We start from the raw sequence: 19,676 nt of genomic DNA, 5'->3' as shown, positions 1-19,676 counted from the left end.
AGAAGCTGTTGCATACTGTACTTTTAAGGCCTATAGAGCAGCCTATTCTAGCCTCATTTTGTCCCTCTTGGTCACAATTGATCTTCTTTCCTCAACACCTTGAATAGGCTGGCAGGTTCCCCAAGTTTGTGTCCAGGGACATGGAGGCCATGTACATCGAGGAGCTGAAGTCATCAGTGAACCTGCTGATGGCCAATCTGGAGAGTATGCCGGTGTCTAAAGGAGGAGAGTTCAAACTGCAAAAGCTAAAGAGAGGCCATAACACTTCCATTATTGACATGGGCCAAGAGGACGAGAATCAGCTCTCCAAGTCTGACGTAGTTTTGTCTTTTACTCTGGAGGTACTTCTTCTTGCTTAGTGTTTTGTCATTGGTTTACAAACCCGCTTGACACCTTAAACCACCATTTGAATTGGATTCATATTCTGAACATCTCTGGGGGGCACTTTGAGCCATTTCTGGGATCAGACTCTCCTTGCCGACTACTTTTTTGTTCTAATTTATATATAGATATCCACCTTATTTTTCAACATTTTAGTTAGCCATTTTCTGTGAATGTGCGAGACTTCCAGTTCATTAGTCATTGTAGAGACATAACAGAAAGAATAGCAAAGTACAGTAAATGGTAAAACTGTTTGCACTACAAACCAGTGTTCATAATTAAGAAACTGCATTAAAATAATGTGGTAAGACTCACCAGTTTGCAATATCAAGCAGCAAAACAAGCTGTTGTGTACATCTAAAAATAGCTGGAAGTGGATGACACTGGAAGCCAGACACATTCAATTTACAAATGGCTGTGCCTGCTCTCACGGGAAAAATAAGGTGGATAGTTCAGGTAAATAAAAAAGGACAAAATAAAAATAAATAGTAAATAATATACTTACAAATACACAGTACAGATATTCCTATTGAGATGTTTCTCAAACAACCACTGAGAAAACTAATTTAGGTAATTAAGTAATTTTCTTTATTCTTTATATTTTAATTTGTGTGAAAAACACAGACATTTGATTCATACATGAGTAAATTCACATACACCTGTGAAAGACAGAGAATTTGCCCAACTGAATAGAGTTTAAGAGTAAAAGATCAGTGATCAAATTTTTGTACCTAGTGGTTAAATATCTTGTCTCACAACACAAACGTTGAAGCTTCGACCACGTGCAGTTTCAGTGTTCTGAAAAATATTCCATCAAACATTGCCTTTTGAATTCTCACACAAATTTGTCTTAACCATTATTTTTGGCTTCGCTTCAGATCTTTTTTTATAACACTAAGCCTTCAAGATTACCACATCCCATTGCCCACACTTAAGAAAAGATACATGTGAAACGAATGCAAACATAACATCGGCTCCTTCCTTTTCACCACCATCTAGTTGTAGCTTGTGTCTTGATAGAAATTGATCTGATTATCAGCGCACGACAATGTCCTGATGAAATAATTGAATCTGTGATGGTCTTGGCATTCATCACTGGCTTGACATTTGGATTCTTGTACTTCCTTTTATGGGGTGTAAATTTTATTTGCACAGCCATTGCTTTGAATATCTCATTACAACTAGTTGCATGTCAACGTCAAATATCACAGGCCATGTAGGTGCATAGGCAATATATTGGTCTTTGAACATTGAAAAATTCACCTTATGTTTTTATGCAGGTTTAAAAGCGGGCAAGAGAAGTCTGAATTTGTGAGCAGCAGATAAGTCTTTGTGTGTAGACAAGTCTTACTTAGCACAAACCAGACAGAAAATCCTGAGTGGCACTGACAACCTGCTTTTAAGCTAGCTTTAATCAAGTGACATTATCTGAGAGGAGATATTCCCTGAAGAAGGGGGAAATAAAACCATGTGATGTATGTTGTGTGTTAACAGCTCATTCCCCTTTCACTGATACCTTTGTGATGACGGCTTTATCTGACACATCTCACATCCCCTGTCCTCATGCATGCCAGCTGTGTGTGGGTTTGGATAGAAGTGTTTCTAACTTATCTCACATGTCAAAGGATTAGTTCACCCAAAAAATGTAAATTCTGTGATCATTTATTCACCCCGACGTTGTTCCAAACCAGAACGACTTTCTTTCTACCAATGAAACTAAACTGAGAATACAGAATAATGTGTTTTTCCCCCATGCAATTACTATGATTGTAGACTGAAGCTTTCAAGCTTTTGAAATATTTAAAATCATCATAAAATATAATAGGAATACTAAACACAGAAATTTCACTGTTAACTAAAGCAGTCTGATTCATAGATGAGTTATTCAGTGTGATGAACTTGGACGAACTGATACACTAAATAGATTTGACCCAATATATATATATGTATTTTTTTTTAACCCTGAAAGTCAGTTTTGTCAGTAATATGTCCCTTTCTAGAATTTTAATTAATTTATGCAGGTTTGCAGACAATTTACAAGCATTATATAATTGGGCCAATCATATTGTCACTCTTTTTTTTTAACTCATACTTACACTAAAATTTTGAATCTCTGTTAAATTAAAAAATATTTATTGATTCATACATTATTAAAATAATGTTTTGTTTTATTTTTGTATTGTAATTTTATTTGTAGAAAATGTATAATCTCCTTTACTTTTTTGAAGAAATTGTACAAAATACCAAGTTGGTTTTGGGGTTATGCCTGCTTTTTTCACAACTGAGTAATCTCTATAGATTTCATCTTATTTTTTTTCCACAGGTGGTGATTATGGAGGTACAGGGTCTAAAGTCTTTAGCACCAAACCGGATTGTTTACTGCACCATGGAGGTGGAAGGGGGACAGAAACTTCAGACCGACCAGGCAGAGGCCTCCAAACCAAAGTAGGTCTTGAAGAAATTTCTTGAAAACGTTATGTATGGTTTTTTTTTTGCATCAACATTAAATTAAACCCAGCTTCACTGTGAAGTTCTAGCACTGAGGAAGTTTATAAACAGTATTATTTCTTTGAGCCTCCAAGCCTTTAAAGCTGCTGTCTGGAATAAATGATTATCTTGCAGACTAATTAAATCAGTCTATGTACACTAACCAACACAAACCTGTTTAGCTTTGATTACTTGTCTTCATGCATACAGACACATTCCTACTGAACCCTTCAGAGCTGGAGGAACTTAATCTCAAATCCTATCAAATGCTGTTTGCTGAAGCTGTGCGTGTGTGTGTGTGTGTGTGTGTTATTTAGCTCATTACATGATCAGTTGATCTTATTATTGTGTACAGAGTAGGCCCATTCTGTTTGTAGTGAGATGTAACGTTTCATGATGAAGTAACAATTCTGGGCATGTAATCAACACTTACGAGAACCGTACGCTGATCGCATTACTCAACTAGACTTATCATATTTGTTTGTGTGTGAGGAGACTGATTCGAGTGTAAGAGAGAGAGGAAACACCACACACACAATTCTCACACTGTTCACGGAACGTGCTTCACCCACTCATTTTTTTCGGCTTACACTCACACTGATTTCTGTCACATTTCTGTAATTGTAAATTATTTCTTTTGTAGAAGAACAACATCTCTTGTTAATGAAAGTTCCCTTTAAGTGATCATCTTGCTGCAAATTTACCTTGAGTTCACTCTGGAACATGAGCAGTCAACTATGAAAAACTTATTTCAAAGTGTGTGCAACTGTTAAGTGTATGACTTTATATCTAGTAATTGCAAACCTTTTTTTATAACTGAGCTTATATCTAGTCTTACAAATTTGCCTTTATGGGCCCTATAATACACCCGGTGCTATGCAACGCAAGGTGCAGCACAAGTGTGTTTGCTAGTTTCAGTCCGCCACTGTTCGCTGTTCGCAATTTCCCATCCAGCACCATGTTGTTTAATTAGCAAATGCATTTGCACCCATTTGTGTGCCCATGGATGTGCTGGTCTAAAAAAGAGGTGTGTTCAGGCGCATTGCTGGCGCATTTATATTTTAAGGAGCTGAAAATACACTGCGCCATAGACCAACTCAAACCTGGTCTAAAGTCTGGTGCAATGTTTTTTCTTTGTTATTTAAAAAACTTGTTAGTAAAGGCGGGTCCACAATGAACGTACATGCTGCTTATTAAACACAGGGACACACAGCAGCACACAAACATACCGAATATAAAAAATGAAAGGATTGAAATATATAAATGCCTACATGTCATAATGGATAGTCATCGCATGTATCAGAATTAGGCTACCTATTTGCTCGCACACGAGCAGCTCAGTTTCATTTCAGATACACGTTCTGTCTTTGCGCTTGCCCAATTCCGCCATGTAAATAGCAAATCCGTCATGGCACGAGCGCAACTGGCTCTTAAAGGGAATGGAAGATGAGACTCTGATTGGTTTATTGCACGTTACACCCAAAAAACACCCATTACTCATTAAGAGAATAGGGACAACCCGTTAAGACCATGCGCCAGAGCGCGCCAACCGTTTTACCGTTGTTTAAACCCTGAGTGCACCTGTGCCATGTGTTTTAAACTTTGCATTTACAGTAGATCGTTAAAATAGGGCCCTATATCTCACCATTTGACTATGTTTTGTACATAATTGCAGCTTTGTTTCACACAACTGACTGTTATCTCACTATGTAAATCTTATAATCTTGCAATGTAAAATTTTATTTCACAGTTTGACTTTGTCTTATAATTTCACTGTATCTCATAATTATGATACATCGTAATATCTCACAATGTGACTATATCTGGCAGTTTGACTTTATATCTTTTAATCAGACTATATCTCACAATTGAGATTTTCTAATAACTTTATATTTCACAATGTGGGATTAGGTTACAGTTATATTTAAAATATAATATTTTCCATTTGTTTCCAGTTGTTTTTCATAAATGACTAAATGTCTGATAGTGGGACCTACTATATATCTGACTTTATATCCCGCAGTTGCAATTTTTGCAAAGCTAACTTTATATCTCATAATGTGACTTTACATCTCTCTTTTACATTTTCTCACTTTACATTGTATCTCAATGTTTTCAATTGCAAACATCTCACAATTGCATTTGTTTCTTATAACTGACTTTATATCTCAAAATGTGGTAATATATATTTTTATTCTCACAGAGTGACTTTTATTCCAGAATTTAGTTTTTGCAAAGTATACCTCACATTGCCACTTCAACAATTTGCAATTGTTACTATCTCACAATTGCAACTCAGTTTCTAATAACTGACTTCATATCTCACAAGGTAATGCGACTTTTTTTCTTTTAATATTTTTATCTCACAGTGTGACTATTATCTCACAAAGTAACTTTATATCTTGTAACTTCGACTTTGTCTTGCAACTTTGAATTTATTGTCACAGTGCGAGCTTATATCAAACAATGAGTACATCTCAAAATTATGACTGTTTCTTATTGTTGTAAATTTCTCACAATATATCATCAGTTTTTACTAAGGCAGAAAACCTTCATCCATAGCCTCAAACTTATTTTTATAACTTATTTTCTTTTCTTTTTTTTCAGATGAAACATTCAAAGCATTAGCATTTAGGAGCTTGATTGGATTTGTGCCATACATATTACATTTTGTTTGTGAATTAGAATGTCAGAATGTGACAGGGAGAGACTGATGATGTAAAATGCCTAGTCAATGATGTCATTCATGACTACAGTCTGCAAAAATGTGCAATACATAGCCTGATATACAATACAATTGATGAGCCTTGTCTTTTACCCACAATTTCACTTAGGTCACATCATATACTCTGACAAGCAACAATTGTAAAAGACAGAAAACACTGCATGGTGTACAGACAACTTTACAAACACACACACACACACACACACACACAAAACAAAATGCTCATATCCACTCTCTTTCCACTAGATAACGCAGTTGCTCAGATCAACAAGCTCTCGCATTCACACACACATTTGGCGCACTTTTCTCAAGAGCTTGCTTTAATGCTAAAAGCCTGCTGGGTCTCAGGGGTAGAGCCATGTGAGGATAGATGAGAGGGATTCTGGGAAAGCGAAAGAATGATGGGAAACTGCTGAGAGATATGCGTTCTTTACCTGTTTGATCAGACACCTTAAAACTATGGGGACTGATCCTAACACATCTCTTTAATTAAAGCAGATATGTGTGCTTGTGAGGATTTGAGTGAGAGAGAGAAAAAAAGAGAAAGGCTGCTGTTGTAAGCCTCTAGGTCTGCTCGGGGGCTTAAAGGAAGCTACAAAGATTTGTCTTGCAGTGGCTTTTGCTTTCATAAGTGCAGTTTTATGAAACATGAAAGGGGAGTGGTTAAGATGAATGAAAAAAAGCCATTTTTAAACTTATATGTGAATTTGATTTGAATGAGATTGGACCTATTCTTGGATTTGAGTGTGCCGATTGCTTTTCTGGCAGCAGTTTTTAGTGATTGAATGCTGCCGTGACCCCCGTTCAATCAGACTTGCATAAAAACTCAGAAAATTGAAGGGTTGTTGACAGTAGGTCATGTATTATACTCTGCATTTGTTCTAGGGAGGCAGAACTTTTAACTTTAGATGCTCTTAGCTGGTGGGTTGTAACCCCAAAATGGGTGGCATTCTGCTAACCATATAATTGTGCATTGTTTAAAAAAGTGCAATTAACTGTGCGTAAGGAAAAAGGAAAATGCTATGAATATCTATCCAATCAAATTCACACTGCAGATTCATCTGTCATTTAGCAGCCAGATTATGCATTTGCTAGCATGGATAGGTTGTGTTACCAGTGGCTTCTTCATTAAAAAAAAAAACTATTAAAAAAATTAACCGTATATGATAAAATAAATAAATGACCAAGACTAAATTAAAGTGACTTCATTTGCAATGAGAATAAAAATGGTTTGTGCTGTTTTGATTATAAAATTGTTTTCTTTTTGCATATCGTTGGGCCTAGACAGTAAAGAAAAATGAAATTTACTTTAAAGACAAAATTCAAATCAGTTTAAGTGGTCAGAAATTGTATCTCAGCCACTCTGTCTTTCGACATTTGTGCTGTTCATTTATTACCATCACTTGTATTTGTACCGGCTGTGATGTATCTATCGTACTTTCATAATTAGGGAATTCAGTTAAACTGAATGTTAAATAAACAGTAAATTATGGTATTTAAATATACTTTTAAAACTAAATATTTTTTCTTTAATGTGCGCCACAAAAAATAAAACCTTAAAGCAAAGACTTGCACAGCTTAAGTCTGACATATTGAGTCAAATGTGATTTCTTTATAAATAACTTTCCATTTAAGTGCATATTCATTGATATACTGAACACAAACCTTTAGTGATTCGTAAAGAAGGCAGTGGTCTTATTTGTGACTGGTCCTGTTTCTGCTCTATTGTGTCACTGGAGTGTTGCTCTAGGCTGTGGATTACATAACTCAGAGAGCTTTGCTGAGAAGTGTTTTACTCTGTGTGTGTGTGTGTGTGTGTGTGTGTGTGTGTGTGTGTGTTAAACTTTGTATGTATTTTACAGTGTGCTGTTATATAGATCAGTAAAATAGATCTCTACCATGTGTTGTGGCCTTTAATGCAGTGAACCTCTGTATTTGTGGTATTACTTCATATTTATATTCAGGTTGTATTTCCCAATCACACATATGATTCACTCATAGCTACATTAACACTAAATACTAATGGCAATTATATTGTATTAAATATTTTCAAATCATATTCAATTAGATCAGAAATTAGATCTAAAAATGCTCAAAGATGTTACTTACTGCGTCCTTCTATTTGGTTTTGTTTATAGTACAGCAGTTAGACATTTCACAACTTTGATATTGATTCTCTGTGATCATGTCAGGGTCAGTTTTTGGGGTGCACAGTTTGATTGAATCTCAAATGTTGGAATGAGAGTAGTGTTTAGAGTAATTTACAACATTAGGCATTATGAAATATTGATGCAGTGTATGTAGGAATATAAGCTCTTCTACTGCCACTTTCTGGTCCTGTTAGTACTAGCAGCACTGTGCACTGATACAGTGAATTTCATTTTGTATAAATTATGTATAAATATACATTTATGTATAAATATCATTTTAAAAAAATTTATCCATATGGCTGGTTTTGTGGTCCAGGGTCACATTTGAGTAATGTATTTCTAAATGCATATTGTAAACAGTGTAACTTTTAGGTATTCTTATTTAAAAGAAAGGAGCATCAAATTTTAAAAGTATTCAGAACGTCCCTTATATTCCAAAAATGAGTATTGTAAAATATTTTTTTGCTGTGTTTTATCATCTGCTATGGCTAATCTGAGATAATACAACTTTATGACTCATGCAGCTAGATATAGAGCATAAAACTTTAATCATAAAAGCGGTAAAGCTAATGTCAACAGAACATAATAGTTAATTAGACAGTATTTCCATTTTCTGTCTTTCTATCATGATTTATTTATATTCCTCTGGGACCTGTTAGAACTGAAATGATGTCCCAGTAACAGTAAGTCTTTATAATTATCAAATAATAATGTCAGGCCTTGAGCACTGTAACCTGTTGAAAATATGTGCCAATCATAGAGACACAGAGTCAGATTGTCTTTAAAGTGAGTGCAGTAATGCTATTCTTCTGTGTGCAAATGGTCACATAAAGATGAAAGTGAAAGTGACGTGACATTCAGCCAAGTATGGTGACCCATACTCAGAATTCGTGCTCTGCATTTAACCCATCCAAAGTGCACACACACAGAGCAGTGAACACACACACACACACACACACTGTGGACACACACCCAGAGCAGTGAGCAGCCATTTATGCTGCAGCACATGGGGAGTAGTTGGGGGTTCGATGCCTTGCTCAAGGTCACCTAAGTCGTGTTATTGCTAGCCCGGGATTCAAACCCACAATCCTAGGGGTTAAGAGTCAAGGCCACGACTTCCCACTCAGATGACTCAGAAGAAAATGAGAGGAAGCCTATGTGAAACGTGTGTGTAAGAAGACTCATGCACATTAATAACAGGTTCAATAGCATTCCAGAACACTCCTCGGTATGTGGCAGAACAGTATTTGTTGTCACCCACACATTTACAGCTTGTGGTCATATCAGTGCCATCAGACAGCTGTTCTGTTCCAGGCAGAAGATCTGATGCCAGATTGTTATGAGGACATTTACATTCATGCTTTATCAACTTTGCATAGCTATAAAAGACTAAATGAAACCAAAACCCTACCCCAAAAATTCTGCATGATTACAATTATAACAAACCCTTATATTGAAAACAATTATTTATTAATAATGATACATTTGAGGAGATTCCCAATAAAAAAGGTTTTATTTATTTATTTAACAGTGTGTGTTTTTGTATATATATATCTTCAGCAAGGAAAACAGACAGACAGACAGACAGACAGATAGATAGATAGATAGATAGATAGATAGATAGATAGATAGATAGATAGATAGATAGATAGATAGATAGATAGATAGATAGATAGATAGATAGATAGATAGATAGATTATAGTTTTATGTCTTGAAAAAGATAAATCAGTAACAAAAATCGAAAAGGAATATGTAACATCTGCTGTGCCACAGGCGGCTGCTGATACTAAACAGCAGTTCACAGTTCACATGCTGTGCCCAGAAGCTGTAGCCTTCAAATACACAGCAAGTCCTAGTAAAACCCCCTTTTCATGATCCTGTATTGATGGCGTGCTTGCTAACAGCACTTATCGTTTCTTTCAAACGCCATGAGCCAAATCTGCATCAGACATCTCCCCTGAGACACTGATGTGAAGGAAGGCTGAACGGCTCTATACACCGACACAGCAAACACACATACACAATCATACATGAAGACACAGCATCCGTGTACCCTTAGCCTCACCCCAGGCATTCTAGCGGGAGTCAGGCTCAGAGGGGGTTGCCATGGAGACCCATTTACTGCGCTCTGTTCCCCCTATGCAGTGTGGCCAGATGATTGCCCCCCTCAACTCAGGGGATCACATTCAACATTCACACACACATGCATCACAAATACTTTCAGGTACACACATATGCACACACACAGTGTACCCTGATTTAGTGCTCAAGAAAGATTTCTTGTTATCAATTTTGAAAACAGTTGTACTGCTTCATAGTTTTAAAATAGAAAGATCAAAAGAACAACATTTATTTAAAATTATACATGTCTTTAATGCCACCTTTGGTCAATTTAATACATCCTTGCTAAATAAAAATACATTTTTTTTTTAAATTAATGTATGACTGAATGATTAGTCCTGATATTTAAATTAAACAAAAATTTGAGAATATTTTTCACTATGGTTGAATATTATGCATCAATTATTGAATAAATGAAATACTATAATAAAAAATAATATATCAAACTTTTCAACAAAGTCTTAAATTCTATGGACGTCAAAGGCTATGACTTTAAGTAGGCGGGGGAATATGCGTAAGTGTGCAATTTGAGACAGTCTCTGTAACATGGTGTTGTTGTTATTATTATTATAATCAGCATGATTGATTTAATTTTAGCATATGCATGCATTTTTTTATCATATTTATGTAGTTTTACACCCCTAGTTGAAAAACAACAAAAAGCAATGATTTAATGTCTCTCTTATTTAGTTGGGGTACTCAAGGAGACTTCACAACCACTCATCCACTTCCAGCAGTAAAGGTGAAACTCTTCACTGAGAGCACAGGAGTACTGGCACTGGAGGACAAAGAGCTGGGACGGGTCAGACACACACACACACACACACACTGAAACCACCACAACTCATCCTAGACCATATTCTCACAGCTCTTTAAGCAGTCAGCACTTATCTGAGCTCAGTTCTGCCATGAGGAGGTGATCGGCACCAAAATGGTTTTGCTATCTCTCCAAAATGAGCATCCCCCCTGCGTGACTGTTGCTGTTCTAATGGATTTGATCCAGTGCTGAGTCAATGAGGCATATAGTCTCTCTATCTTTTTCTCTCTCTTTCCCTCTTTCTCTATTAACAATAAGCCTGCACTGATATAAAACAGAAAGATAAGGTGCTGATGTCGGCTCTTATGCAAATGATAGATGACTTCAAAGTGAAGTGAAAGATAGAGAAAATAATGGGATCCACTGTGAATCCGAACACTGGTGGGAATGGCTATCCCTTATGAAACAAAAATATATTGCAGTATATTGGAAAATATCATGTAATATATTAGGCATATATTTTTATAAATGGGATTTTATATTTATTTTTTCCAATATATTGCAATATATTGAAAGCAGCAATCATTTGTATATTTTGCAATATATTATATAATATATGTATCATCAATATATTATTAAATGTATTCAAATATATAATATACTAGAAAATAAAAAGGGAAAATAATATGTTGCAATATATCACAATATATTTAAAGAAATATATTGGTAAATATATTTTCCTTTCGTAAGGTTATTAATGGAAAGCTGCAGTGTCCTGCTTTTTTTCATTGCCATGTTTGAGCTATGTAATATACAGTATGAGCACTGTTTATTTTTAAACTAATTTAAAACTAATTTGATTTAAAATTTTATTATCAGCATAACAGTGCAAAGTTAAGTTAAAATGAATTTTATGTCTTAATATCTGTTATGTATGCTTTTGTTTTAATGACAGCTTAGCAGAACCGTAAATATTAATGACAAAATTTTTATTATTAAAGAATTTCAGTGTGGTCTATATTTGTATATTCTGAAGGAAAAATTATGTTCATAAAATGTTCATAATGTGATTCCAGGTTGTGTTGCATCCAACACCCAATAGTCCCAAACAATGTGAGCTCCATAAAATGACTGTTGCCAAAGGTTGCCCAGATGACCTGAAGATCAAACTGGCTGTCCGTATGGACAAACCACAGAACATGAAGCACTCTGGGTAAGTGACGTCCTTAAAATTGGAAGTTTTTTGCAAGGGGCAAGGAACTCGACCGGAAGTTGAAGTCGGGTGGGGGCTGCCATCTTTTAGCAGAACTTCACTTGCGTTAGCATTCCCATTGACTCCCATTCATTTTGGCGTCACTTTGACAGCGAATAACTTTACATCTGAGGCGTTTAAAGACTCTGTTTGTCCATTATTTATTTCTAAAGATACACGAAAATGTATAAAGGGCTCCATTACCTTCTATGTTACATTATGGCCCCGTATAAACAGTTTTTGTAAAAAATAGGCTAACGATTGCGTCATAACCACTCGGCTCTCTGTCGCATTACCGTACAGACAGGAGGAGAAGCTCGCAGGCAATTAACTTAATATGGCGTACTGTCGGTACATTTTAAAATACTATACAAAATAATTAATCCGAATACTTACTCCTGCTCACTCACGACAAAGAACTCCCCGCTCAAGCTCGCCGTCTCTGCAAGATTAACGATGGTAGTTTGCACGCACAGCTACTAGAAGATTTACATCTGTCAGACAGGTTGCTGACGTCGTCAAGCTTCGTTTGAGTCTGCGCGTCAGAAAGGGAAGTGCTAAAAAACGCTAAAACCGGGCTTCATTTGTCTCAATTGAGTTCCAATGGGGTCGCTGTGTCCATTTCTTTTACTGTCTATGGTTTTTTGTACTGTTAAGATTTGCTGAAGTTGAAATCGGCTGACATGGACAGTCAGTTCTACACTGACCTAAAACTTAATAAAGTTGTTGAACAGTATCAATATGCACGTGCTCAGGACAGCCTATTTCACTAACACTGAAAGGCAGGCGTTATAAACTCTGTCTGGTTAATACAACATGTGGCCTCACCACTCTTGTGATCTCTTGGCTCCACCTAGTGGATACACTAGCAAACTATTAACAACAGAAACATATGACGGACGAGATCTGTATCCGTATTTCCTGTACAATATATATGGATTTATTTTTTACAATATAATTATTTTAAGATTAGAAAAATATATAAACATATTTAAAACACAATAGTTTGTAAAGGTGATAAGACATGAATAAAGGTGATGAAAAATCTAAACGTATTACTAAATTATAAAATATTAAATATATATTAAATATATACAGTAATCATAATTTTTATTTATTTTTAAGCATAAATGTAAAAAATAATGCAAACAATTTGCCAATTGGCTTAAAATTTTTATTGTATATTTCCATCTGTCTTTGTCTTATGCCATTATATACTTGTTTTAAGAATATTTAGATTTTTTGCTTTTACTAGAAAACAAGGCAAAATACTGAAAACTGAATACTGAAAACCATAAGTATGAAACTTTTGATGTTAGTATCTCATGCTCACCAAGGCTGATTTTATTTGTTCAAAATACATTTAAAAAATCATAAAATAAATTATATATAGGTTTTCTGTTTTAATATACTTAAAAATATAATTTATTCCTGTTGTGCAAAACTGATTTCTATTCTATTTCTATTATGAATATATATTTACATTTTTCATCAAAGAATCCTAAAAAAGTAGCACATATTCCAAAAAATATTACGCAGCACGACAATGATAATAAATCAGAATATCAGAAAGGTTTGTGACACTGATGGATGGAATAATGGTTGACTGAAAGTTCGATTGTTTGATTAGTTGACAGCAGTGGTCAATTAATCATATTAATCATTATGTCCCATGCTATGCGCCTTTGCCTTCAGTGCAATTTAATGTTTTCGCCATTAGGGGGCAGTAAACCTACACCTGAGAATCCATATCTATTTTTTACTCTAGTTACTGAGAAAATGTCTTCTACTATGAATTTGCATTTTGTAGCAGGTTATCGTTTAGAGTTTTTTCTTTTATTATTAATTAAAGTGATGTGTAAAATATAGCAAATCTGTGCCTGATTCTCCCCAACTATGTCTGCATATGTGCAGTGTAAGTTAATCTGCTAAATGCCAATATACTGACACAATGATTTTCTGTAAAGCTGTTTTGATTTAAAAAAATTTTTTTTTTTCATTTTTGAGAACTGTATATATCATCCTTGATTTAATGAACACATCTTAAGTGTTATAGCTGAAATGTCATAGCTGTAGCATTTTTCTAAATGCATTTTTTCTAATAGCCAGCTATTTTGTCTGTTTATAGTATATGAATGTTTTCTCAATTATGCATTGATTTTTGTTCTTTTTTAATTAAAAAAAAATATATATATATAGAGAGAGAGAGAGAGAGAGAAAGAGAGAGAGAGAGAGAGAGAGTGAGAGAGAGAGAGAAAGAGAGATCTGTTGTAATTTACTTATTTTAAATTATTCAGAGAGAAAGGCAACAGTGGCCCATTATCACCCAAATTAAGAAGAAACATCTAGAAAGCTATATTTTGACACTATGATGCAACACCTGCTCTGCGTCTGTTCACAGATACCTTTGGGCCATTGGGAAAAACCTGTGGAAAAGATGGAAGAAGAGGTTCTTCGTCTTGGTGCAGGTATGTGCTTTTTCACCTTGGTGTGACTTCTGATGGAGACCTCTTTCTCCCCTTTGGATTCAGAGTTTTTTTTTTTTTTTTTTTATCAAGTGCTGTGCACATATCGAGTGTCAAAAGTGCTCCAGTGAAGTAGACTAGATTCCCGACTCTCTCTGATCGAGCACTGTGTCAGGTACTTCGATGGAGCCTTTTTTATTCCTGTCTCAATTGTTTGCTGTTCAGTCAGCTCCTCTGTGGCGGGTTGTAACATGTCTGAGAGCTAAAAGTTGACAGGCGGCTAGACAGAGTAAAGGACCAGCACTCGCAGCTAAAAGAGCCCACATCACACACCCACCAGTCGCTCGCAGCTACGGCTACAGCAAGTGACAAACAACAGTCAATACACTGACATTATTTATTTACCTTAGTGTTTGCGTGCATGTGTGTCTGTGTGCTTGTGTGCATGCAAGCGAAAAACATTACACGATGCCCCGTTTGTGTTTTCGAATGTCAGTGTGGGTAAGAAAATATGCCAGAATGCGCTTTTTGTGTCTGTGCTTTTTGTTTTTTGTTTGTTTGATTTTGTTGGTTTCACACTTTGTGTTTGTTTGTTTCCTTCCTGCTTTTTGTTGTTTCTTCTCTGTTAAATAAATCCTGTGTATTCACACAAATGTCAACACATCCATCTGTGTAATCCTTGTAAATGTTAATGTCAACATAAACATGTTCCAGAATACATCGTGGCATCTTTAATGTTTTATACTACCCAGTTCAGTATATTTTTTGAAATACTGAATAATAATGACCAATTCAATCTGAATAAATCAATGTAATTATATTAGTTTACATCATCAGGGTTTTAAAGGTCAGAACATGCAGCAGTAGCTCCAATGTATATGAATGTGTGTGTATATATATATATATATATATATATATATATATATATATATATATATATATATATATATATATATATATATATATATTTACATAAAAATATTTTTTTTATATACGTTTTATATACTTTACTTTTATGCCAAAAATCATTAGGATATTAAGTAAAGATCATGTTACATTAATATATTTTGTAAATTTTCTATCATAAACACATTAAAACTTATTTTTTAATTAGAAATAGGCATTGCTAAGAACTTCATTTGGACAGCTTTAAAGACGATTTTCTCAAAATTTTGATTTCATGATTTTTTTTATGATTTATAAATCTCAATTAAGAAAAAATGACCCTTATGACTTGACATCCACTAGGCTAAATTTTCAGCAGTTATTACTCCAGTCTTCACTGTCACATAATCATTCAGAAATCTTACCCATGTGCTGATTTGCTGCTCAATAAAACATTTCTTTAATGTATATCAGTCAATGGAAATGTCAAAATAACAATTTTTCAAATATTTATATATATATATATATATATATATATATATATATATATATATATATATATATATATATAATCTGAAAATGACCTTACTGTCACTTTTCAATCAATTTAATGCATCTTTGCTGAATATAAGGAAATATTTAGTATGCGGAATGGGCTATCTATGAGTGACCAGAGTTTGATTGACACTGAATGATTCTATGTAAATGCCCCTGCATTTAATGTGGGGTTTGTGTTACAGGGTGGGTGTGAGTTCACTGTTGCATTATTCATAGATTATTACCACACCACGTAGACCATTTAGGGCTCTTGTTTGACACAGGCTGGCTTTGAAACAAGGTGTCACGAAAAGGTGGTGACAGAGTTCCCCGTGGCTCCACCCTGCCATTTAATTTCTTCAGTTTTTATCTATTTTAACATCTCTATCCTTTATAGAGCACTACTAAGCAGTCATGTATATATATTCTATAGCAGCTGAATCGCCTGTCTCCGTGCCTCTAAATGCTCTTGTTGTCAGTAAGTTGACAGCATAAGACCAGCATTATGATTCAAACTGAAGTCTAATTATTTTACGGTCGGTAAGCGATGTGACAAAACAGCGGGCAGACGCTCTGTGCTCTCTTCTTCTTTCCCTTCATCTCATCTCTGATGCTCTGGCTCAGGCATTCAGCCTTACGCATCTGAATATGGTAATGTGTTCGAGTGACCCGGAGGGGCTCGGGTTGTGTGTCTGGCATTCGGCTTTATATTTCCAGCGTTAGTGATCGATTTGCGCCCACTCTCTCACTCTCTTCATCCACAATGCAGTTTGCAGAGCATCGACAATAACAGGGTTATTTAAAAGAGCAAAAGCATGCAGGGGTAATCAGAAAGCAAAGTCATTTAAAATCCTTTAACTGTCGGTTTGACAGCGGGTCAATGGCCCCACCAGCGACCGCTCTGGCTTCTGACAGGCCCGGACTTCAGCGGATTGATGGGAGGTTGTGCGTGTATACATGTGTGTGCGAGGGCGGGGGTGCGCGTGCCCTGGTGGCGTCCCGAAGGCACCTGGGTGCCACCAAGCCAGATTGGGGCCCCGGAGCCAGCCCAAGTGCCCGTCACACACATGACATTGAATTTATAATGTCACTCAGAGACAGAGTGAGAGAGGGCTGCCACTTTCAGCAGAGGTGATGGAGGCACTGGATTGGTGCAATCCTGCGGATGGAGCCAGAGAGTGTCTTGTGTGTGTGTGTAGAATGTGTGTATGACTGGCACCTAACTGCACGACTCGCATCCAGAGTGACAGCGTGTCATCCCACACTCTACTGTCAGTCCCGTTTGATTGGCAGGACAAAAACCTTACAAGTCCAACCCTACACCGTCAGTGACCGAGACAGCCTGCCTCTGAGATGCCACCCTCCGTTTGAACCCTATCCGTAGCCTGAAGATGATATTTCTGTTTAAGTTTTTGCATTTCTAGTTCTCAATAGTGTAATTTGCGATGTGTGTTTAATGTGCCAATGTTCTGTCCAGGTCAGCCAGTACACCTTTGCCATGTGTAGCTACAGGGAGAAGAAAGCAGAGCCTGTTGAACTTCTCCAACTGGACGGATACACTGTGGATTACACCGACCCTCAGCCAGGTCACTACAGCCAATCGGATTGCTACAGTCAATGACATCACAGTGAATATAGTCTTCACCTGTTCTGTTTTATTTGTAGTTTCAATGGCAGAGGCTTCCGATGTCAGTTCCTTCCAGTTATTTTATTTGTACCAAAACAGTCTATTATGCTGCTTGATTTAACAAATTGGAATTTGATATCATATTTTATTTATTTATTTATTGTTGTAATTATAAACATATAGCAAAGTCTTGTGCATTCACAAAAGGCATTGCAAAATAAGGTGGATAGAAGTAGCTGTTAGACCAGCAGGTGGCATGTGTTTCTAGGATTCATACACATTTATTCCAAAAGAATAGGTGACTCATTTTATTAGTTAAACAAACACAGGTAATTAACTAGTTAAGATCAATTATCTTTCATTGAAACCTTCTGTATCTTTGCATAAAACATTATGCACACTGTACACGTGTTATCTAATTATCTAATATTCATCGGCGTAACAGTGCAGTAATGTTTTATGAAGAATGTGTTATTTTCATGTCCTCTGATATTTGACTAATGAATCATTTTAAGTCTATGCGTAATCAATCACTGCATACTAAATATTGAGGCATTAATGGAATAAATTAAAACAATTTTATCAATATCAAACATTGCTGTTTCATTTAAATTAATTACACTTTAATAACCACATTATAAAATAGCCACATTATTGTTTACTAATTAGTAATATAATATGAAACTATAATCTTGATAAATATCAGTTTATAAATACACTATTACTAAATATTCACAGATCATTTTAGTTTTTAATGCAATAACATTAATGTCAATTAAAAATATTTGGTATAATTGAAATACTTTCTACATGTATAAATAAACTTTAGCCAAGATTCAAAAGTGCTGTGAAAGTATTGTTAGTTCAACAATGTGTCCATATACCTCGAAAGGGTCTGATCAAGTAGAAATAACTTTTCACAGTGCACTTTTGCTTACACAGTGTTTAATTCTCGTGTGATGTATAAATGATGAACAATATGTTGAAAGCAGGTCTGGATGGTGGTCGGACGTTCTTCAATGCTGTGAAGGAGGGAGACACTGTGATCTTCGCCAGCGATGATGAGCAAGATCGAATCCTGTGGGTTCAAGCGATGTATCGTGCCACGGGCCAGTCCCACAAACCCATCCCCCCGACCCAGGTGCAGAAACTCAACGCCAAAGGAGGGACAGCACCACAGCTTGATGCTCCAATCTCTCAGTTCTGTAAGTATGAATACATATACTGTACAGATCCACACATACTGACTGCAGTCACACACACACACACACACACAGGGCCAGAGCTGCATTTGTAATGGCACTCTTTAAAGTGGTCAAATTCTTACATGGAAACTTTCTAGAACATTGGCTGAATAAGTTCACGTTCTAAATAGCGGACTACTGATGTGTTTACACCCTGTTTCACTCTACTGCTCATTAATGTCCTGTAAGTGTAGTCTCAACAGTCTTCACCTCCTGAGAACAGTTACTACTTACTGCATTGGTGTTGTAAAAAGGGAGAAAAACCTCACTCTGTTTTCATCTGGTCTATTAAATTCTGTCAGAAGTCTTTCATCTTGCATCCCACATACATTTCATCATTGCATATCCTTTACATTTGCTTTTAACTCTTTCAGTTTTCGCTTGCTTATATAAGCTCTTTTACTTTTGCTTTCATTCGCTTGTTTTTTTTTTCTCTCTGTTTTGCTTTTGTTTATATTTTTGCTTTTGTTCACTCATTGTTTATTTTCACTTTCATTCATCATTTGTGTATTTCTTTCTTTTTTCGGTTGTTTACTCTTCCGCTGTTCACTCTTTTGCTTTTTTGGCATATATTTGCTCTCTTTTATTCATTACTTATCACTCTTTTCTGTGTTTATTTTTCTTTTTATATTTTATGCTTTTCTTTTGCATATCTCTCTTTCTTTCTTGTATTTTAAATTATTGTGACCTTCTCTGCACCATCTCATGTTTTTTTCTTCTCCCATTTACAGATAATTGTTTGTGTGTGTATGAATAAGTGAATCAGATCCTGCTTCTCTCATTCTTTGCTTACAGTGTAAAGGGAATATTCTTTCGTCCTTTCTCTTTCTCTCTCTGCTTTCTTCTGTCTTCTGCTCCACGTGAGTCTATATGTCACTCTGGTTTGTTCCCTCTTACCCTGCTCTCTTGTAGCTGGACTGAAGGGTAAGTGCTTCCCTGTAGCAGGCACAGATCAGATAAACCGCTCTGGATTATCTGACACAAGCAATGTGCTATTCGCTATTCCTCTTCTAAAACTCTCATTACCCCTCCTTCTGCAAATGT

The 19,676-nt window shown here is 35.7% G+C and overlaps 1 protein-coding gene across 15 annotated transcripts in view; it reads left to right on the top strand.

Annotated features, from left to right (window-relative positions):
• cadpsa (Ca2+-dependent activator protein for secretion a) overlaps positions 1 to 19,676 on the top strand; it is a 94,224-nt gene that overhangs the window by 30,318 nt on the left and 44,230 nt on the right. For all 15 annotated transcript variants that reach the window (XM_052569149.1, XM_052569144.1, XM_052569142.1 and 12 more), the window contains 7 exons: positions 108 to 341; positions 2,705 to 2,826; positions 10,556 to 10,667; positions 11,699 to 11,835; positions 14,276 to 14,342; positions 17,239 to 17,347; positions 18,381 to 18,593. In XM_052569149.1, coding sequence (XP_052425109.1) covers positions 108 to 341; positions 2,705 to 2,826; positions 10,556 to 10,667; positions 11,699 to 11,835; positions 14,276 to 14,342; positions 17,239 to 17,347; positions 18,381 to 18,593 — 994 coding nt within the window. The remainder of the gene's footprint in view (positions 1 to 107; positions 342 to 2,704; positions 2,827 to 10,555; positions 10,668 to 11,698; positions 11,836 to 14,275; positions 14,343 to 17,238; positions 17,348 to 18,380; positions 18,594 to 19,676) is intronic.

The sequence above is a fragment of the Carassius gibelio genome, chromosome B11 (assembly GCF_023724105.1).
Source record: "Carassius gibelio isolate Cgi1373 ecotype wild population from Czech Republic chromosome B11, carGib1.2-hapl.c, whole genome shotgun sequence".
NCBI lineage: Eukaryota > Metazoa > Chordata > Actinopteri > Cypriniformes > Cyprinidae > Carassius > Carassius gibelio.
The sequence above is the reverse complement of the archived record's forward strand: the minus strand, read 5'-3'. Positions and strand labels throughout refer to the sequence as shown.